At 34.5% G+C, this 23,512-nt stretch overlaps 1 protein-coding gene and 1 pseudogene across 5 annotated transcripts; one reads left to right on the top strand and one right to left on the bottom strand.

The window, feature by feature from the left end:
• Positions 1-9,366, bottom strand: part of LOC102747945 (alcohol dehydrogenase class-3 pseudogene) — a 15,527-nt pseudogene extending 6,161 nt beyond the window's left edge.
• Positions 9,367-11,670: 2,304 nt separating this feature from the next.
• Positions 11,671-21,739, top strand: KLRK1 (killer cell lectin like receptor K1). 5 transcript variants are annotated; one of them, XM_081821222.1, is made up of 7 exons: positions 11,671-11,876; positions 13,065-13,171; positions 14,644-14,751; positions 19,216-19,277; positions 19,741-19,776; positions 20,144-20,295; positions 20,849-21,739. In XM_081821222.1, the coding sequence occupies exons 2-6, from the start codon at positions 13,132-13,134 to the stop codon at positions 20,270-20,272; spliced, it is 375 nt and encodes a 124-aa protein (XP_081677348.1). In that variant the 5' UTR covers positions 11,671-11,876; positions 13,065-13,131; the 3' UTR covers positions 20,273-20,295; positions 20,849-21,739. The 5 variants fall into 5 exon arrangements, with proteins under 5 accessions (XP_081677348.1, XP_081677343.1, XP_081677345.1 ...); XM_081821217.1 differs by having other exon boundaries at positions 19,216-19,308; XM_081821218.1 differs by having other exon boundaries at positions 11,734-11,876; positions 13,069-13,171; positions 19,216-19,308.
• Positions 21,740-23,512: the final 1,773 nt, after the last annotated feature.

The following is a 23,512-nucleotide window of genomic DNA, read 5'->3' as shown; positions in this document are numbered from 1 at the left end:
AGCTCTATTACAAAGCTGTCATCATCAAGAATGTATGGTACTGGCACAAAAACAGACACATAGACCAATGGAACAGAATAGAGAGCCCAGAAATGGACCCTCAACTCTGTGGAAACAAATCTTTGACAAAGCAGGAAAGAATGTCCAAGGGAAAAAAAACAGTCTCTTCAAAAATGGTGTTGGGAAAATTGGACAGCCACATGCAGAAGAATGAAGCTGAACCATTTCCTTATGCTGCACACAAAAATATACTCAAAATGGTTGAAAGACCTAAATGTGAGACAGGAGTCCATCAAAATCCTAAGGGAGAACACAGGCAGCAACCTCTTCGACCTCAGCCACAGCAACTTCTTCCTCAAAACATCGCCAAAGGCAAGGGAAGCAAGGGCAAAAATGAACTATAGGGACTTCATCAAGAGAAAAAGCTTTTGCACAGCAAAGGAAACAGTCAACAAACCAAAAGACAACCGACAGAATGGGAGAAGATATTTGCAAATGACATATCAGATAAAGGGCTAGTATCCAAAATCGATAAAGAACTTATCAAACTCAACACCCAAAGAACAAATGATCCAATCAAGAAATGGGCAGAAGACACGAGCAGACATTTTTCCAAAGAAGACATCCAAATGGCCAACAGACACATGAAAAAGTGCTCAACTTCGCTCGGCATCACTGAAATCCAAATCAAAACCTCAATGAGATACCACCTCACACCAGTCAGAATGGCTAAAATTAACAAGTCAGGAAACGACAGATGTTGGCGGGGATAGGGAGAAAGGGGAACCCTCCTACACTGTTGGTGGGAATGCAAGCTGGTGCAGCCACTCTGGAAACAGAAAGTTGAAAATAGAGCTGCCATACGACTCAGCAGTTGCACTACTGGGTATTTACCCCAAAGATACAAATGTAGGGATCCGAAGGGGTATATGTACCCCAATGTTTATAGCAACAATGTCCTCAAGAGCCAAACTACAGAAAGTGCCAAGATGTCCATCAACAGATGAATGGATAAAGAAGATGTGGTTTATATATACAATGGAAAATTATGCAGCCATCAAAAAATGAAATCTTGCCATTTGTAACAACATAGATGGAACTATAGGGTATTATGCTAAACGAAATAAGTCAATCAGAGAAAGACATGTATCTTATGATCTCACTGATATGAGGAATTCTTAATCTCAGGAAACAAACTGAGGGTTGCTGGAGTGGTGGGGGGTTGGATGGATGGGGTGGCTGGGTGATAGACCTTGGGGAGGGTATGTGCTATGGTGAGCCCTGTGAATTGTGTAAGACTGTTGGATCACTGACCTGTACTTCTGAGACAAATAATACATTATATATTTAAAAAAAGAAGAAGAATAAGATAGCAGGAAGGGAAGAATGAAGGGAGGGGAAATTGGAGGGGGAGACGAACCATGAGAGACTATGGACTCAGAGAAACAAACTGAGGGTTCTAGAGGGGAGGGGGATGAGGGGATGGGTTAGCCTGGTGATGGGTATTAAAGAGGGCATGTATTGAATGGAGCACTGGGTGTTATACACAAACAATGAATCATGGAACACTACATCAAAAACTAATGATGTAATGTATGGTGATTAACATAACATAATAAAATAAAAAAACAGATACATTTAATGAACTACTGGCTGCATCATAGTAAAATATTTCTAATTCCTGTCTTTCCATTTTCTTTTAAAGCTTTGACAATTTAGATGTTTTCCCCAACAGTACACTGGAACAACTCTCTATTTTCTAAGTCCAATAATAAACTCTCATCTTACTTAAATTAGCTGCGGTATTAGACACAGTAGATCATTAATTCCTTCTTGAAACATTTTCTTCACTTGGCACCTAGGACAATACATTTTCTTGGTCTTTTTCTCCTATCTCATCACTATTGGACATACACTTTATGTCCATAGGTTAGGCCATCATCATCCCCTTCCTTAAACTGGTTAGTCTAGTAGGAGATTAGTGGCACAATCATTTCATTTGGCAAAATCTAGACACATATACATCATTCCTATACTTTTTCTCTCTCCACTCTTGTCTTCACCAATTGTTGGATTTAATGTCACCCAGTGTCACCGTGTCAGTTTAGTCCACTAACTAGTGTCATACTCACCATTCCTAACATGACAATTTTAGGTAAAAAACCTATTTACTTCCACAGTTTGTGGCCCATAACTGCTGTTCTTGTTTGTTCTTTATTCCCATTATCAAATCCATTGTCCTCTGAGAAGTCAAATTGTCTACCCAAAGCATAGAAATCTGACCTTGTCAGTCCTTGCTTAAAACTCCTCAAAGGATTTTTATTACTACACGTTACTATTCAAAAAACATAGCTTAAATTATGAATCTTCCTTCTCACACTTGCTTCTTGTCATTCCAGACTGTTCCAGGCTCTATCCTGATCTCCAGCTATTCATAATCTCACCTAATAAACCAATAATAATGAATTTCATAGAGCTCCCTTTATTTTACTGTCTTTCTTCTGTGTTATTTTATTCATAAGTCTATTTCCTTAGGCACTTGGGATAAGTAATGTCAAAATTTTATGACATCTACAAAATTCTAAGAGTCTTTGACCTTTAGAGTACTGAAAAAAACACAAAATCCATTTAGATGCAAGATGCAGAAGTTATAAATGGCATCTTATTCTTTTTATTTTTTTCATGAATGTGGAGATTACCACTGTGGCAGGAAATGTAAGGTTAAATGGCAACCAATCAAAGAAAAATAAGTAAGATGCTAATAGAACTTTGAAATCATCTGACTTATAAGTCGTGCTTGTGATTTACTTGAGAACAACTTTGAAAAGAGTTGCTATTTACATAGCTGTTTATTCACAAATTCTAAGTAATAGCACAGGGAAAAAATCTTTTCTGTCCCATTATGTCATATAAATTGATAATAAATAAAAAAATTAAGTCTCCTAGCATGGGATAAGAAGTTAACATAATGAAAATATTTGTTTGTGAATAAAATTACATCTCAGTAGAATTGCTTATTTTTTTAAAAAAGATTTTATTTATTTATTTGACAGAGAGAGACACAGCGAGAGCAGGAACACAAGCAGGGGGAGTGGGAGAGGGAGAAGCAGGCTTCCCGCGGAGCAGGGAGCCCGATGCGGGTTTCGATCCCAGGACCCTGGGATCACAACCTGAGCCGAAGGCAGATGCTTAACGACTGAGCCACCCAGGCGCCCCTAGAATTGCTTATTTTTAATTACAGAAAGTTTTATCTGAGATGGGGCCAAGAAATTATTTATCCATTAAGAGCTCAAGAAACTGTGCCAAACAACATTAGTTAGTTACCAAGATAGGGACCTGTTCTCCTCCCCTCCCAAAAGCATACATTCAAGATTTATGAATCTCTGCCTCGTACTCATCCTATTAAAATGTACTAGTTGACATTATTATGGCATTATATTTGCTTTGCCCACTACATAATCCCTAGCTGAATGTTCTGCATAATTATTTAGTTTCTGAATAAGTATGTTTGCAGATTTCTTACTTTAAAAAAAATCCCAGTACTTTTAACATACAGTGTTATATTAGTTTCAAGTGTACAATATAGTGATTCAACAATTCTGTATATTACTCAATGCTCATCATGAAGAGTGTACTCTTAATCCCCTTCACTTATTTCATCCATCACTCCACCCACCACCCCTCTGGTAACCATCAGTTTGTTCTCTATAGGGCAGACTTTTTGCTTCAATATGTCCATCCACATCCAGACTCAAATCTATTTCTCTGTCTTCTTTATTTACTTTCTTGCTCTTGTGAATTTTTGAAGTTGTCTTTCGGACATGTTTCCTATCAATTCAAACATATTTACAGAAATGTTAAGACTGCAAAAGTTCCACTGGGTCCTAACCACAGACCTTTTACTTGCCTTTCTGGGCAACTGCACACAATATACCTCTGACCACATCCAGGCTCTGTGTCACAGCTTCAGGTGAGCATCCTGCCCCAGAGGACTTTTTCTCACCACAAAGTTGCACTGTGGCCTCAATACCTGCTCCCTTTAGGGTACACAGGAAGAGCTTAATACACACTCAGGCCATGTAAGCCCATGAACGTGTAGCTTACTGGCCAAGAAGGCCAGTTGATTAGGTCTTGGTGGGTGGTTATTTTCATTTAACAAAAGTAATTTCTAAACAGTTTGTTGAAGTGGTGGTGGGTGTTTTTAAATGACTTGAACCCAGGCTGTTTGCAAAGAATTGTAAGTTTCCCCAATAGTTTTAAGAGGTTGGATATATATGCCCATGTGAAGCCCATGCATATATTTTTGTAGCCAAATTATTTCTGCATAAATTTTTGTTGGTTTTATTTCATGTATCAGAAAGTATGTTTTCTGAAAATTGTATCACGTCCTTTTGTAATTTTATGTATCACCAAAGCATCACTAATGTTCAGCAAATCCTCAATAGATGTACCAACACGACAGATGCAGAGTGTGTGCTCAGCTGCACGGAAGAAATTAGAATGTCTGTTTATATATTATTTCTTTATACAAGTTAAGTTTTTTTTTAACTCTTCCCCTCCTTTTTAATTTTTTTTTTTAATTCACTATCCTGGACTCACTTTAGAATATGCCTCTTTAAGAATTCTTTCTTCAGGGGTGCCTGGCTGACTCAGTTGGTTAAGTGTCTGCCTTTGGCTCAGGTAATGATCTCAGGGTCCTGGGATTGAGCCCCGCATTGGGCTCCCTGCTCAGCAGGGAGTATGCTTCTCCCTCTCCCTCTGCTGCTCCCCCTGCTTGTGCTTTCTTGCTCTCTCTCTCTGTCAAATAAATAAATAAAATCTTAAAAAAAAAAGAATCCTTTCTTCACTCTGTCAGTTTGTTTAAGATTTGCTTTATAACACCAGAGCTTCCATGCCTAGCTTCTCATGATATTTATTTCAAGAAACTGAACTTGTAAGTATGTTTTTGTAACTTCCTCACAGGGTTAAAAGTTCCTATTTGAATGAAATGAAATGAGTAGACTAATTAGATGCTGTATATACCCTATTTCCTACTTCTTTTTCTCGATCTTTATTTAAGAGACACACAATTTGATTAAATTTTATGTTACTAACATAAAAATGACACTTCAGACAAATGTGACTTAGATTTCCTCCTAAAAAGTCCACATTTGAGCATCCATTCATTTCCTTTCATAAACCAACTGTAAAACTGTGATTGTAAGAAAATATCAGCTTACATTTCTTAAATATAGATCTAATTTTATGTATAATAGTCGATAGAAAATGCTGATTACCTGAAAAGAATATTGATATGAGAATGTCAGGATATAACATTATTCTTCTTTTCTTCAACTTACTTTATATTCACTTGTCTTGTTTATTCTTGAACTTGCTTCATATTTATTTGTGCATTTTCCATCACCTACTCTAACATGTAAACTCCACAAGGGCAAGAAATTTTTTTGGGATTGTTTACTTCAGCGTTCCCAAGGCCTAGAAAAACACCTAGCAAATAGTAGTCACTAAAAGAAGTATGTTGAGCAAACTTGTTTATTGTCTAACCTTGAAACATATGACCACATATAGTTTGCCTTCTTTCCTGACTGTAGTTTTAGGAATTTTGAGTTTGATAACTTTACATTTCTTAAAATTTTACATATTCTTTTTTTTACATATTCTTTTATTATCTTACTTTGTATTTTTCCAATATTCTGAATAAATGAATATAAATAAAATGTATCCTGAGCCAATCTTATGAATTGGTATCAACTCTCATATATTTACTTCTTTCTCTCTCTCTCTTTTTTTTTTTTGATAGAGATTGAGAGTGTGAGCGGGGGAGGGAGGGGCAGAGGGCGAGGGAGAGAGAGAGAATCTTAAGCAGGCCCCCTGCCCAGCGTGGAGCCCAATGCAGGGCTCGATCTCACGATCCTGAGATCATGACCTGAGCCAAAATCATGAGTCAGACACTCAACTGACTCAGCCATCCAGGTGCCCCTCATATGTTTATTTCTTATACACACACCAGGGGTCTGTGTTTAAGTTCCTAATTCTTCTGCATATGGTAAAGATCAAATTTTATATTTTTATATTGTTAAAACAACTTTTCAGCACTAATTATTTAATGGTATGTCATTTTCTACTTTATCTGCAATGCTACCTCATATACTTTTTTCATCTGTGCACATAACTTTTCCTTGTCTGTATCTTTTCTCTTTTTCAGTTTGTCTGCTTTGTCTATGTTCTTCTATCATTTTGTCTTACTTAACATAGCTTTAAACAAGGTCTTAACATCAGTAGGACAAGACCCCCCACCTTTTATTCTGCAATAGCAATAAGACTATTGGCTTTTGCAATTTATGAATATTTAGAATCCTATTTTGTAGTTCATACAATAAAACCTAGGATATTAATTGGAATTAAATTGACTCTCTGAAACATTTTAGGATTAATTGACATCTTTATAAGATCCAGTAGTTCTATCAAAATTTAGGGTTTTAAAAAAAATATTATATGAGTTATGTAAGTTCCATGTATATCTTCTCTATTTCCGTTAGATTTACTCATAAGCACCTTACTTTCTATTGTCATTGTTAATGATATATTTTTAAAGATTAATTTTTTTGTTTATTAGTGATGTTTAATGTAGTAGTTTTTGCAAGTTAATGCTACATTCAGTTATATTAATATTATTTCTATTAACTGATCATTAAACTATTTTTTTTATTTTCTATGCTGTAGGGGCCCAGACCAGGCTGCCCCAAGATGGGCCACTTTGGCATAGAGATTATTTTGAGTTAAAAGTAATCAAAACCCCTGTGACTCTTGATCTTAAGATAATGAGTTCAAGCCCCATGTTGAACATAGAACTTACTTAAATTAAAAAAAAAAAAAGTAAGAGTAAAAACCCAGCAGATACAGGAACAGATCTGTCTCCTCCTCAACTGCCTAAATTTACACTGGAAAAGAGAGGCTGTATCAAGAAGAGAGCTACTAACAGACTCCCCTTTACCTAAGGAACTTATCTGCATAATAGAGTAACCTTGTTTTTTCAAACATCTCCTTTTACTTTCTTGCTAATGAGCTTTCTCCCTTTTGTATTCTAGGCCCTCCCCCTCTCCTTTACTCATATAAGTTTCATGTTGCCTCATTGTCCTTAGAATTTTTTTGTCTGTGGATTCCCCATACATATACCTATTAAATTTGATTTTCTCCTGTTAGTCTGTCTCAAGCCAATTTGATTCTAAGTTCAACCAAAATGACCATACGTCAGAGAAATGTCTTCCTCCCCATAATGTAGATGAACATATCATCAGAAAAAAAAAATGTTTAAGTCCTTATCTCTTTAATTTCCTATGGTGGTCTTAAATGTGCTGAAAAATGTCTACAATGACATTGAAAAGAAGTGATATTAGTGATTGTTTGCTTTCATGGATTTCTAAAAGACTATTAATGTCTCCAAATTAAGAATGATGTTTATGTAAGTCTTCTCATATGTATGCTAAAGATTGTTTTTATCATGAAAAGGTTTTGAATTACAGCAAATGGGCTTTCCACCTTGATGCAATCCTGTTCTATTTCTTTAGACTATTGTTTATAGTAAATTACATTTAATGATTTTTCTTTCAAAGGAAAACTATTGCCACAATTGTGAAATAAACTCAATTTGATTACCTATATGAATTTTATACACTGATTTGGTTTAGCACTGTTTTAGGATTTTGCAACAATTTTCATAAATGAGTTTGACTTTTCTTTTTCCTTTCTTAACATATTCTCATCTAATTTAGGCACCAAGGTAATTAATTCTATTTTAGTGAAAGAAATGACAACTATTCCTTTTATCCATACCATCTAGAAGGGTTTGCATAAATTATAATGATTTTTTTTTCAAAAGTTTATTATTTCTCTCCTGTAAAACTATTTGGCTTTTGTGTTATCCATTGGGGAGATTTTTTTTTTTTCAGAAATGACTTTTATTATGCTAGAATGTTCCTTAATGAGCTGGCAATTATTCATGTGAAGGAGAGTTCAGTAAACAGATTTATGACTGTATCAGCCTGGTCCTTGATTAGAGAGTTATGAATTGTACCTTCCTGGATGGGTTTACTGAAATCCTGGGGGTTAATACATTCAGAGACTCCAAACTCCTTGGCCCTTGTGAATTTATCTTTATTGATGTCCACACCAGTGATCTGGGATGCACCAGCCACCTTGCAGCCCATGATAGCCGCCAGTCCAACTCCTCCTAGGCCAAAGATGGTACAAGTAGAGCTGATGTAGGAAAGACGTTACTAGGGTTCAAAGCCAACGTCCAAGAAAGAATTCTTGAGACATCTTTGCTGCAAAAAGGTGGTCTTATTAAAGCACGGGGACAGGATTCGTGGGCAGAAAGAGCTGCAATGGGGTCATGAGGAGTGGCCCATTATATACTTTCAAGTTGGGAGGGAGTTAGGGATAGCGTTAAGTCTCTAAGGAATTTTGGAAGCAAGGTTTCCAGGACCTTGAGGGGGCTGGCTATTGTTGGGAAAGTGTCATTTATTACTGTCTAATAAAACCTTAGTCATGAGACCCTTCAGATGTATATCGGTGGGCCATGTGCTTGGGGTGTGATTGCCAACACGTATCTTGGAGGGTTTAGAGATAAAGGAAGTTTCCAGAGGAATTCTTATACCTTAAAGTAGACTTACAGGATCCTGGGGGGGTGGGGGGGAGGCGGTCATCACTCTGCCTGTTTCAATGACTTGTCAATGGGCTGCAGGTAGTAAGGAAATTTAATAATTTTTCTTCTGCCTTTGGTTCCCACATCAGAACCAGGCTCCACCTTGGCAGCGTTTACAGCAGCACCACGACCAGTTGAAATGCCACAACCCAGAAGGCAGACTTTACCCAAAGGTGCTAAAGGATCAATTTTAGCAACAGAGATATCAGGCACAACTGTCTATGCAGAAAATGTGCTGGTTCCCATGTAATGTAAAATCGTCTTTCCTTTGCAAGTAAACCTGCCAGTACCATCTGGCATTAATCCTTTCCCCTGAGTAACTCTTATCTTCTAGCAAAGGTTTGTTTTAGGGTTTAGACAAAATTTGCGTTCTCTACACCCATGACAGTATCACTTGCCTTCAGCTTAGTAACTCCTTCCCCAGCACTTTCCACGATTCCAGCACCTTCATGTCCCAGGATCACTGGACAACTCCCTTCAGGATCAGCCCCACTCAGGGTATAGGCATTGGTGTGGCAAACTGCAGTGGCAATAATCTTAATTCGAATTTCATGAGCCTTTGGGGATGCCGCCCCTACCTCCTCTATAGAGAGAGGTTTTCCTGCCTCCCAGGCCACTGCAGCCTTGCACTTGATAACCTGGCTCACCATAGCCTTGGACTGGGTCAGTGAGGGGCCCCACATGGGAAGATTTTAAATACCCTACTGATTTCATTAAAATTTTTTCTAGCCTTATCAAACTTTGCTGAATCCACTTTTGCTTATATTATTTTTATCGCATCCATATTGTACATAGATTTTTACAGTGTTTAATTGTTCTATTAGCTAAAGATTATTGACTAATCATTAGCTCTTACTGATTGAATAGACTGATTATAGATTTACTGATTAAAGTTTGTTTTCACGGGCTCATGTTCAGTGAGAGGTAATATGAGTGAGTGATTTTTTAGATGTTTCCTTTCAGAGTGGTTTTTGTTTTCTTTAAAGTCTCCCATATGTATTATACTAATAAAATTATTATTGTTGCTGTTATTATAACATTCTAAAGAAGCTCCAATACTTATTTTTAAATAAACTTTTTATTTTATAATGGTATTAAATTTACAGAAAAATTACAAAGGTAATAAAGAGAGTTCCCATATACCCCATCTCCAGTTTCCTGTATTAATAGCTCACATTAGTATGACACACTTGTCATAGTGAATGAACTGATACTGATATATTATTAAATAAAGAACATAGTTTATTCAGATTTCCTTAGTTTTTACTTAATATTTTTTTCTGTTTCACTATCCCAGCCAGGATACCATAGTACATTTAGTCATTATGTCTTTTTTTTAATTTTATTCAAAATCAATTAATTAACATATAGTGTATTACTAGCTGCAGAGGTAGAGTTTAATGACTCATCAGTTGCATATAGCACCCAGTGCTCATTACATCACATGCCCTCCTTAATGCCCATCACCCAGTTACCCCTTCCCTCCACCAACCTCTGCTCCAGCAACCCTCAGTTTGTTTCCTATGATTAAGAATCTCTTGGGGCGCCTGGGTGGCTCAGTCGTTAAGCGTCTGCCTTCGGCTCAGGTCATGATCCCAGGGTCCTGGGATCGAGCCGCGCATCGGGCTCCCTGCTCGGTGGGAAGCCTGCTTCTCTCTCTCCCACTCCCTCTGCTTGTGTTCCCTCGTTCGCTGTGTCTCTCTCTGTCAAATAAATAAAATCTTAAAAAAAAAAAAATCTCTTATGGTTTGTCTCCCTCTCTGGTTTCATCTTGTTTCATTTTTTCCTCTCTTCCCCTATGATCCTCTGCCTTGTTTCTTAAATTCCAGATATGAGTGAGATCATATGATAATTGTCTTTCTCTGGTTGACTTAGTTCGCTCAGCATAATACCCTCTAGTTCCATCCATGTCGTTGCAAATGGTAAGATTTCTCTTTTTTGATGGCTGAGTAATATTCCATTGTATAGATATGCTACATCTTCTTGATCCATTCATCTGTCGATGGGCATCTGGGCTCTTTCCATAGTTTAGCTATTGTAGACATTGCTGCTATAAACATTGGGGTGAAGATGCCCCTTTGAATCACTGTTTTGTATCCTTTGGATAAATACTTAGTAGTGCAATTGCTAGGTCATAGGATAGCTCTATTTTTAACTTTCTGAAGAATCTCCATACTGTTTTTCAGAATGGCTGTACCAGTTTGCATTCACACCAAGAGTGTAAGAGGGTTCCCCTTTCTCCACAGGCTCCTTTTGGGTCTGGCAGTCCTCTTTATCACTTTTTAATGCAACAACAATTGTGAGTAGCTGAAAACCAGAACACTAAGACATTAGTTGATTATACTGCTATTCTGGCATAAGATTTGGCGCTAATGTTCTGAGAAATAGAGAGTAATATAATGAGTGATGTTCACAAGGAAAGTAGAGAAAAGGCCCTATTTAATAGGCACAGATATGGGTGTGAGACACCGCATATATCATAAATGAAGTCATATTAACCACAAACTGATAATTGTTGAAGCTAGGCGTATGATGGTTCATTATAGAACTTTTATTTTATATGCACTTTATATTTTTATAGTTAAAAGGTCATGTGTGTACACATAGATGTCTATATACTTGTATGCATTTATGTGTGTGCATATAATTATATATGTGTATATGTATGAAAGATATCTTTCTATGGTTCCAACTTATATGATACAGCATACTTGATTCCATTTGAATTTATAACAGCATGTGTACAATATGATTATGAAGCTAACTTAATTTTCTTTTTTTTCCACACAGTACTTACAACCATATTTTAGAACAACTTTTCACTTTTAATTCAGAAAGAGATGATCTAGGCCCACCATTGTTTCTCAAAACTCTAGGAAACTTCTTATCACTGCATTGATCATTTAAGTCATAAAATCATGTTAACACCTCGCATTTATTTCACACTTAGTAGAATTTTCTGTGCTGTGATAAAGTGGAAGTAATGTGGTTTGTGTTATGCTTCTTCACAAGATGAGATTACAGTAGCATTTGTCATATCTTTCTCAGGAATCAGAATTGACTGTACATCTCTAGTTTTAGTTCTAAAGTGATAACTCAAGACATGTCTAAATTTTTCATTTGTAAAGGAGACTTTTATCCGCAAGAATCAAGACCTTCCTTCTTTGATCAGGTGTGTTTCTGTGTGTGTTTGTGTTTCTAACAACTGTTATTCAAGAAATGAGAAATTCTTGAGGTTTCAAACTCAAGAAAGTTTCCAAAAATATTTACAACATAAGGTAATTATAACTGCTTCTTTCAATAGAATTACGGAGGTCAAGGGATGCTTCTTACTTCTGAGGTATATACTGGTTTTCACTGTATTCAGTGGTGAGTAGGCAGGATATATTTACTGAAGAATAAGACATTATGATGTTGCTATAAGATGGAGTCTTGTCATTAAACAAAACTAGAGGAATAAATCTACATTTGGGATTAGAGGATTGAATTTCCATTTGAATTCACACATGGGAATTTTCTGTTCTTGTGCAAGGCACTTATCTTCTGTGATACACAACTTTATTTGCAAAATGAAAAAAACATGTTGTTACTTCTTACTACCATGATCAAATATGAAACAGCTTTTTTAAAATCTATTCACTATGTATATTTATTAAATAGTCATTTCTTTTTTTTTTTTAAGATTTTATTTATTTATTTGACAGAGAGTGACATAGCGAGAGAGGGAACACAAGCAGGGGGAGTGGGAGAGGGAGAAGCAGGCTTTCCACTGAGCACAGAGCCCTATGCGTGGCTCCATCCTGGGATCCTGGGACCACGACCCGAGACCAAGGCAGACGCTTAATGACTGAGCCACCCAGGTGCCCCTAAATAGTCATTTCTCTCTGAGAGCTCTTCTAGACGCTGTAAGATGTTGCTATATAAATAAACATGAGATTATTTTTGCTAATAATGATGGCGATAACTTGTAGATGATGATGATGGTGGTGATGATGATAATAATGATGATAATATGGACAGAAGTTGAATTAATATGTATTAGGAACAAACATCCAAATATTCATATATCTTACCCAAATTTGCCTTGCCAAAAAAAATTGTCACTAAATAAAATAACTATAAATAGAAAACTATATGTGTTGTCATTCAAGATCTGTGATGGAAAATATTTTTGGTTAAGTAGCTTAATGTAGGTGAATTAAAAACACTCATTATATTTTTGAAATAATTATTTATTATTTTATAACCAAGAGATACGTAAAAAATTAATTTTGCCTGGCTTTGTATGAACTCTTATTTTCATTTTTCCCCTTTATATATATGAATGGGAGAGATATTTTTGTATTCTTGTTTTTCTAAGGAAGATATGTCATCTTCAAAATGAAGATTTTTGATTCATCTCTGGAGTAAATAGTCATAATCAAACAATGAAGTTGATCCGAGATCGGTGGGCTGGTCACAACATGGGTATGTGTTCTCCACATAAATGTGCAGTTTGACCTGTATATAATTTTAAGATACCCAGAATTTGATACTAGCATACAAGGCATAAGAAATCAAATTACTCTGATTCACTTATGTTCATTTCATGTTATATTTTAAATGGAGTTTTCAAAAACTTGAGAACTTTTTTCTTCCTTTGTTTCATTAACTACCTAAAGTAAAATCTTTCACAATTTGAGGTAGCCTGAAATAGTGACAGCATAAGGATTTGGAGTTAGAAAAATTTTAGTCAAACTTTTACTAGTCTCTAGTTTTGAGATCTGGGACAATCCACAGCTTCTATGCACTTGAGTTTCCTTTCTCTATCAAACAGAGATATAAAACATGCTATATTTACATTAGTAGATTTCTATTTCTAGCATTATATTAAATACAAATATGACTTTGGCCACCTATAACATTCAATTTCTTCATCCATAAAATAATACCTACCCTCTTCACATGTTTGATAATTAAGTTACATATGGTATGTACAAACAATGCTTTAGTTTAATTTTAGGTATAAAAGATAATTAGTATTAACATTTCATTATAAAAAGTTTTTACATATTCAGTAATGATTACTATTTCAAGAAGAGAGCAAAGTGGTTTTTTACTTGTTTTGTTCAAAGACAAGATTATTGGTACTTACTTTGAAATTTTACACCTTATTATTTGTATGTCCTTCACTAAAAAAAAGAAAGGCATTTACTGTTTACTACATGATTAACATTATTGATTCTAAATGAATATTATTTAATTTCACTTTTTAAAGTACTCATAACAGGTTGTGTTGATGTCCTTTGTTCTTTTCTTTCCTTTTTTCCTTTGTTTCCTCTTTACTTTTCCTTTCTTTTTCTTTTTTCTTTTTTTTTTTTGTGTAATTCGTGAAGTTATTAACTTAGCAAATGTGGCTCTATGAATTAAACACATGTCTAACTCCCTAGGCCCCTGTCTTTTTTATTATACACTGTCTTTATTTTAATGTTAGATTTTATTACACACTAAGAATTAACTTATTTTATGGTACATAAGATCTTGCTAAAGATAATTTGCCATAGAGGGGTGCCTAGGCGGCTCAGACAGTTAAGCGTCTGCCTTCAGCTCAGGTCATGATCCCAGGGCCCTGGGATGGAGCCCTACATCGGGCTCCCTGTTGAGAGAGCCTGCTTCTCCCTCTCCCTCTGCCTGCCGCTCCCCCTGCTTGTACTCTCTCTTTCTCTCTGTCAAAATAAATAAAATCTTAAGAAAAAAAAGATTTTGCCATAGAATAAAAATAATTTTATTCATATTATGAAGTGCAAAAATCATAATAATGAGGTAATATAAAACAAAAGTAACTTGATGTTATACTTTAAAAAAGGATATGAATAGTATGGCAAGTTAAATTATAAAAAATTGTGACCCAAGGGGCTGAAAGTCTATGACTCCTATTGGCCTGAATTGTTTTTCTCTAGAGGTGAATGAAATCCATAATTATAACTCTGAACTGGTAAAGCATGGTACTTCTCCACAATGGCAAAAGAGAAAGTCTACATTAATCACAAGGAAACGTGGAGAAAACCGTAAGTTCAATATTCCATTTGTCTTCTCTCAGTATAGTGAGGTGAATCTTGGAATCTATATGATTAGATCAGTGATAAGCATTCAGTTTCTTTTACCTTAATGAGAAAAGCAGAAATGAAATTAACTCTAGTATAATATTGGAATATATAATACAATTAGCAGAAATTGTTCAGTTTAGGATTTTTTCATGCCCTACAAAGGATGAGATTATCATTAACATAATAATAGCAACTGAAACAGCAGTTTCTTGATATTTTTTTCAAGTTTTTATTTAAATTCCAGTTAGTTAACATATGGTGTAATATTAGTTTCAGGTTTAGAATTTAGTGATTCAATACTTACATACAACACCCGGTACTCATCACAAGTGCTCTCTTTAATCCCTATCATCTATCTTGCCCAGCCCCCACCCACCTCCCCTCTGGTAACCATCAGTTTTTTCTCTATAGGTAAGAGTCTGTTTCTTGGTTTGCCTTTTTTCCCCCCTATGTTCATTTGTTTTGTTTCTTAAATTCCACATATGAGTGAAATCATATCGTATTTGTCTTCCTCTGACTGACTGATTTTATTTGGCATAAAACTCTCTAGCTCCACCCACATCATTGCAAATGGCAAGATTTCATTCTTTATGATGGCTGAGTAATATTCCACTATACACACATGCACACACTTCTTTATCCATTTATCAGTCAATGGACAGTTGTGATCTTTCCATAATCTGTCTATTGTTGATAATGCTGCTGTAAACATCAGGGTGCATCTATCCCTTTGAATTAGTTATTTTTGCATCCTTTGGGTAAATACCTAGTAGTACAATTGTTGGATTGTAGGATAGTTCTATTTTTTACTTTTTGAGGAACCGTCATACTTTTTTCCACGGTAGCTACACCAGTTTGCATTCCTACCAACAATGCATGAGGGTTCCCTTTTGTCCAATTCTTCACAAACATCTCTTGTTTCCTGTGTTGTTCATTTTAGCCATTTTGACTGGTGTCAGGTTATTTCTAATCATAGTTTGATTTGTATTCCCCTGATGATGAGTGATGTTGGGCATCTTTTCATGTGTCTGTTGACCACTTGGATGTCTTCTTTGGAAAATGTCTATTCATGCCTTCTGCCCATTTTAACTGGGTTATTTGTTTTTTGGGTGTTGACTTTTATAAGTTCTTCATATATTTTGGATACTCACCCTTTATCAGATATGTCATTTGCAAATATCTTTTCCCATTCTGTAGGTCGCCTTTTAGTTTTGTTGAGTGTTTCCCTCACTGTGAAGAAGCTTTTTATTTTGACAAGTTCCAATAGTTTATTTATGCTTTTGTTTCCCTTGCCTCGGGAGACATACTAGTAAGAAGTTGCTACAGCCGATGTCAAAAGAGTTTACTGCCTCTGTTCTCCTCTAGGATTTTCATGGTTTCCTGTCTCACATTTAGGTCTTTCATCAATTTTGAATTTATTTCTGTATATGGTGTAAGAAAGTGGTCCAGTTTCATTCTTCTGCATGTTGCTCTCCAGTTTTCCCAACACCATTTATTGAAGAGACTGTCCTTTTTCATTGGATACTCTTTCCTGCTTTGTCAAATATTGGTTAACCTTAGAGTTGTGGGTTGATTTCTGGATTTTCTATTCTAGTCTATTGATCTATGTGTCTTTTTTTGTGTCAGGACCATACTGTTTTGATCACTACACCTTTGTAGTATAACTTGAAGTCCGGAATTGTAATGCTTCCAGTTTTGCTTTTCTTTCTCAAGTTTGCTTTGGGTATTCAGAGTCTCTCATGGTTCCATACAAAGTTTAGGATTGTTTATTCTAGCTCTGTGAAAAATGCTGTTGGAATCTTGCTAGAAATTGCATTGAATGTGAGACAGCAGTTTCTAAGAGAGCACTGAACAACTAACTTTAAGGAGGAATAAATAGAAATGGAAACAAAAGATAAAGGAAATACAAAATATCTTTCAGAGTTCTGTTCTTAAAAGGTGTGGAAGCAACAATTTGATTGCCATTCACAGAAATGTTTCAGAATGCACTGATGAAGACAAGCTGTCTTTTATCAAGCCAGAATATCATTGAAAATAGAGCCTGAAATAACTTACACAGAAAGGAAAACAGCAGACTTCTCACCTATGAATTCTCATTAAATATTAAAAAATAAATGATTATCAGATAGCACCACCTTATGAGTTGATTATAGGAATGGAAATGTGCCATATGTAGTCATCAAAGGGGAAAGATTGCATGATTATATGCATAATGTTAAAAAGGTTTTGGATAAAAATCACTGTGAATTCTTAAAAAGGACTTAATTTTTAAAATCTCTAAAATATAAATACTGTTTTTCAAATATATATATATATTCAGAAGCTATCATTATGCTTATTGAAAATGTTAGTAGCATTTTCATTATAGTTAGAAAAGGCAAGAATTTTTGCTATCATTGCTGTTGAGTAATATTAATTGTTCTGCTGGTGCTAGCCAACATGAATAACCAAGAAAAAGAAAAAAGCAAATGATATGAAATTACAATAAAAAGGCAAAATTAATATTATTTGCAAAAATTTGTAATTTAAAATACTTTAAAAAGCCCTCAAAAGCTTCACCCAAAAATATGACAAACAATAAGGAAATCTGATATGAGGACTTGATTGAAAATAAGATATAAAAATCAATTGCTTTAACTACAAAAACAAGAAAAATGTGATGAAACAAAAATGTCATATATATAACACCAAAATTTTTTTGAAAAGACAGAAATAAACTTTTTAATTAAAAACCCTAGAAGTAAATCTATTAATTTAAAGCTGTGTTGATGAACATAAAATAAGACATGCATAATGGGAAAAGACATTTTAAAGAAGTAAATTATCTCCATATATTTATGCATTTAATGTGACTCTATTGAAAGATAAATTACCATATTTTAAAAGTACAGGTTCTTGAAAAGCTTAAGGTTCTTTTTTTTTTAAGTTCTTAAGGTACATGTAAAGTGTAATGATAGCCAAATTATTCTGAAAAAGAAATGTAATATACAATTGTGTATACGGTGAAAAACTCAAGCATATTATAAAACTAAGGGAATTCTACATATAGTTTGAATGGAAAACGCGTAAAGAATATAGGAATAAATGAAAATACAAATATGAATGTATTACATGCTAAAGGTGGTATTTCATATCAATGAGAACACATTGACTTATTCAATAAATGATGTTAGAAAAATTCAGTGCCCATTTGGGAAAAAAATTATAAATTTAAGTTCCTACCTTATTTATTACACACACACACACAAATACCAAACAGGTCAGATAAAAAAGGAAACCATATAACATGATGACACATGAGTGTAATATACTTTATAAACTCAGAATAATGAAGACATTTTATTCATATCCAAAAAAGAATCAGTCATAAAGGAAAATTTGATCAAGTCAACCATTATGCATTTCAGCACCCCCACAATTTCATAATGTCAAAACAAAAATACCTGAGATGTGTGTTTGCAAAACATATGGTAAGAAGTGAACTAATATCCTTAACCCAAAAAGTAAAAAAGGAACTAGGTACTCAATACAAACAAGAGAAGTCTCAGAGAAATAAAATAAAAACATTATTTAACCATAGTAAATGCCAATCTTATTCATAAGAGAAAAAATAAAATTTAAATTAAAAATATTGCTTATAAGATTTATACATTTTAAAATGTGAATAATATTTAATGCCGAGAAGATGTGAGCAAACAGGCTTTTAAATTTATTTTGGTACTAAACAAATTGGTATTTCTTCTTTGGACTGAAAATGTCAATCATCACAAAAATTTTAAATGAAAATGCCCTTTGACTCAGCAATTACTCTCTCAGGGATTTCTCTTAGAGAGGAACTCAAAAATATGCACAGATATATATAAAATGTTATTCATATTGTTATATCTAATAGCAAAACTAAGAAACGATTTAAATACACATTGGAAAAAATTAAATGTCTGTCAATAGATTTTGTCCATATACCAATGAAAGGAATGAAAACAGCTATATATAAAATTTTGACTTTATAAGACATGATATAGAATAATCACTAAGATATTTTCTTAAGCAAAAAAAAAAAACAACAATATTTTCCATACTTTCTTCAACATGTTTTTAAAAAAGGATTGAAGGGAACTGTCTGTGTTTGTTATGGTATCTACATTAAAAAAAAATAAAAAATTATAACCATGATTTATTCTAGGGAGGGAACTGGAGAATTTTGAGAGAGAAACAGGAGGGAATATGCATTTCTATTGTCTTTTTTTTTTTAATCACTTACAAAGTACATATTTTACTTGTTCTGAGAAAAATAAGGTAAAAGTACTGATATCACTCCTCCCATAAAAAACACTCATAACGTTTATATCAAACATGAACATACCAAAACTTTTTAATCCTATTTTCTATTCTTTCTCACTCTTTTTTTTTTTTTTTTTTGGACAGCATCTCCGTTTTTGGTAGCCCGCGCCATTGCTGTAGCCATGGGGATCCATTTCATTATAATGGTAATGATATGCGGTGCCATAATCGTACATTGTAAGTGATAGTAGAGAAGTAGATAGAGCATTCTCGATCTATTGCAATGCATTACTTTTATTAGCATTCAGAAGCACAGAGACATAAACTAACAACATTGTATGTGTCTTTATGTTTTTCCTATTAGTGTAAAAATGTGTCTACTTTTGCTAGGACTATGTTACTAATAACCTTTTAATAACTTTGATTTTTTTTATTATTGAACTGTGTTTTACATTAGTTTTATATTAGTTTTAGTTGTACAACATAGTGATTTGACAATTCTATACATTACTCCATGCTCACAGTGATGAGTGTAATCACCATCTGTCACTATACAATGTTATTACAATATTATTGACTATATTCCCTATGCTGTACTTTTCATCCTCATGACTTATTTTATAACTGGAAGTTGGTACCTCTTAATCCTCTTAATGATTATTTTAATAGCATTATTCAACCAAGAAGCTCCAATTTCTTTGCAAGGTAAGTGAAAGTTTTTTAATATTTTGAAGCACAAATTACATGAATCTCTATATAATTGAGTATAGGCATATATCCAATGTTGTTAACAAGAGAATGTATAAGAAAATTATTAATTCTTGTCCATGAGCCATAACATTCCAATATTTTTTATTTGTTAACAATGAAAGAGTGCTTCTAAAAAGAAGGTACTTAGTTTTGGCATCTGTCTCTCTCTATATATATAAATGTATAAAGATATGTCATTGGAGATGATCAGATTGGTTTATCTGGAATGTTAGAGTTACAATAAGAGTATTTAACCTGTCTAGGCAAAATCTGTTATAATGTTCAGACTTGTACAGAATTAAGAATATATTCTCTCTTTCAGAAAGTTATTGTGGCCCATGTCCTAAAAACTGGATATGTTATAGAAATAACTGCTATCAATTTTTTAATGAGAGCAAAAGCTGGTACCAGAGCCAAGCTTCTTGTATGTCTCAAAATTCCAGTCTCCTGAAGATATACAGCAGAGAGGATCAGGTTGAGTATTTGTTTTAATTTCCTTTCCTATATTCATTCCTAACATGTGAGGCAAATCACTGGAATATGAACCTGAAACATAAGAGAGGCACTAAGACTGAGATATATCCACCCTAAATCTTTCTGCATCAAAAATAAGAAAGCACTGGGCACCTGGGTGGTTCAGTCGCTTAAGCATCTGCCTTCAGGTCAGGTCCTGATCCCAGGGTCTTGGGATGGATCCCTGCGTCAGGCCCCTTGCTCAGTGGAGAGCCTGCTTCTCCCTCTCCCCCTGGCCCTCCGCCCCCACTTGTGTGCTCTCTCTCTCTCTCTCTCCCTTGCTCTCTCCCTCAAATAAATAAAACCCTTTTAAAAAAATTAAAATTCAAAATTTAAAAAAATAAATAAAAATAAGAAAGCGCAGAAATTGTAGGTATTATGTACAGTGTTTAAGTCAGAATTAGACTAGAGGACAGAATGCATTTCCCCAAGTGTGGGGAAAAAATGATTGAATGATTATGGCCTTGTATTAACTAAAATTCTGAGCACTGATTTTATTTGTGGTCTCAAACAGGATTTCTTTAAATTGGTGAAGTCATATCATTGGATGGGACTAATACAAATTCCAGCAAATGGATCTTGGCAGTGGGAAGATGGCACCATTCTCTTGCCCAGCCAGTAAGTCTGTAGCAATAGGTGTCTATTTGTGGATTTGTCTCTAAGCTGTGCCTATGGTCATTCAAGATCACATTATTTCACACAATGCCAGGATGTTCCCATATTCTAATATGGGACCTAAATTTAGGAGATTATGGAGCAGAGCAGCCAATACCAATAATAATGAGTTACATTAATTGTTTGCTACGTGCTAAGGACTGCTTAGCAGTACATAATACTATGGCCATTTTACAGATAAGGAGACTAAAGCAGAGAGGTTAAATATCAAAAAGATATTCTTTCTTGAAGTTATTACCTGAATTGTTGAGATATAACTACATTCAATAAACTACACATATTTAAAGTGTACAATTTGATAAATTTTGAGAAATGTATACATCCACAAAACCATTAATAACATCAAAATAATTAACATATTTATCACCTGCAAAACTTTGCCTTTGCACCCTTGTAATCTCTGCTTCCTATCCCTTTCTGCCCACCTCTTTCTGTCCCCAGGCAACTAACCTGCTTTCTGTCACTGTAGATTAGTTTGCAATTTATAGAATTTAATATAAATGGATTTCTGCCATATGTACTATTCTTATATCTGGCTTTTTCACTCAGCATAATTATTTTGAGATTCAGCCACCTCAAGGCATGTATAAAAAATTAATTTCTTTTTATTCCTGAGAGGGATTCCACTTATGAGTGTAGCTCAATTTGATTATCCTTTCATCTGCTGATGGATAGACAGGTGGGTAATTTCCAGTTGTTGACTATTAACAATAAAGCTACTTGCAATGAATAGTTGTGTACAAGTCTTTGTATGAACATAGGCTTTCTTTTCTCTTACATTAATACCTAGGAGTGGAATGGTTGGGTAATATAATAGGTTATGTGTTTTACTTTTTAAGAAACTGCCAAACTATTTTCCAAAGTAACTGTGCCATTTTACATTCCCACTAGCAGTGTGTGAGAGTTCTAGTTGCTCTATATCTTGGTCTACACTTGTTACAGTCAGTCCCTTACATTTTAGCTATTCTAATAGGTGTGCAGTGATAGCTCACTGTGGTTTTAATTGCATTTCGCTAATGACTAATGATAATGAACATCACTTTGGTGCTTATTTACCACTTATTTTTCAATTTTCTATTTCATTAATTTCTACTCCCTACTTCCACTGTATTTCTTTCAGTATTCATTCACACAGGCTCCTCATTCAACCTTCAGCCGTATTAAAGGACTCCCATTTACCTATCCCCTAAAGAAAAGAGAAAGAAAATCACCATAGTTTCTTGTAGTGAAAACTGATCTATTAATTTGATTTTTTTTTTCTAATAGAAGCATTCAGGCTACTAATATGTGAGATAATTTAGCAACATCCTCACATGTTTTGAGATATTGTGTTTTCATTTTCATTCAGTTCAATATACCTTCTAAATTCCCTTTTGTATTCTTCTTTGATCCATGGATTATTCAGAAGTGTGCTATTTAGTTTCCAACATTAGGAATTTTCCAGAGATTTTTCTTTTATTGAGTTCTAATTTAGTCCCGTCTTGGTCAAAGAGCATAGTTTGTATGACTTGGATCCACTTAAATTTATTGAGGTTAGTTTTATGGACCAGACTATGGTCTATTTTCTGAAATGTTCTGTGTGCACTTGAACAGAATGTGTATTACATTATTCTTGGGTAGAGTGTACTATAATTTCAATTAGGTCAAGTTAGTTGGGAGTATTGTTCCAGTCTTCTGTATCTTCTGATTTTCTGTCAACTTATTCTATTAATTACTGAGAGACATATATTGAAATCTTGGACTATAATTATGGAATTATGTATTCTACTTGCATTTCAAACAATTTTTCTCAATTATTCTGAAGTTCTATTGATAAATGTTTGGATTGCTATGTACTCTTGATGAATTTATGACTCTTATCATTATGTAATGAGCTCTTTTTCCATAATGACATTTTCTGCTATGAAATCCTCCTTTGTCTATCATAAATATAGCTATGCCAGGTTCTCCTTGATTAGTGTCAATGCGGTATTTATTTTGCATTCCTTTTTTTTAACCGATGTGTGCATTTATATTAAAAGTAAACTTTTATAGACAGAATACTCTTATAGACAGAATACAGTTGGAGTCACTTTTTTCTTTCTTTTTTTTTTTTTTGTTAACATATAATGTATTATTTGATTCAGGGGTACAGGTCTGTGATTCCTCAGTCTTACACACCACATCTTCTTTATCCATTCATCTGTTGATGGACATCTAGGCTCTTTCCATAGTTTGGCTATTGTGGACATGGCTGCTATAAACATTGGGGTACAGGTACCCCTTCGTATCACTACATTTGTATCTTTGGGGTAAATACACAGTAGTACAATTGCTGGGTCATAGGGTAGCTCTATTTTTAACCTTTTGAGGAACCTCCATACTGTTTTCCAGAGTGGCTGCACCAGCTTGAATTCCCACCAACTGTGTAAGAGGGTTCCCCCTTCTCCGCATCCCTGCCAACATCTGTCGTTTCCTGACTAGTTAATTTTAGCCATTCTGACTGGTGTGAGGTGGTATCTCA

This window comes from Leptonychotes weddellii, chromosome 5, assembly GCF_054177405.1.
Source record: "Leptonychotes weddellii isolate Sample4059 chromosome 5, ASM5417740v2, whole genome shotgun sequence".
Taxonomy (NCBI): domain Eukaryota; kingdom Metazoa; phylum Chordata; class Mammalia; order Carnivora; family Phocidae; genus Leptonychotes; species Leptonychotes weddellii.
Note: the sequence above shows the minus strand (reverse complement) of the source record. Positions and strands in the feature narration are given on the sequence as shown.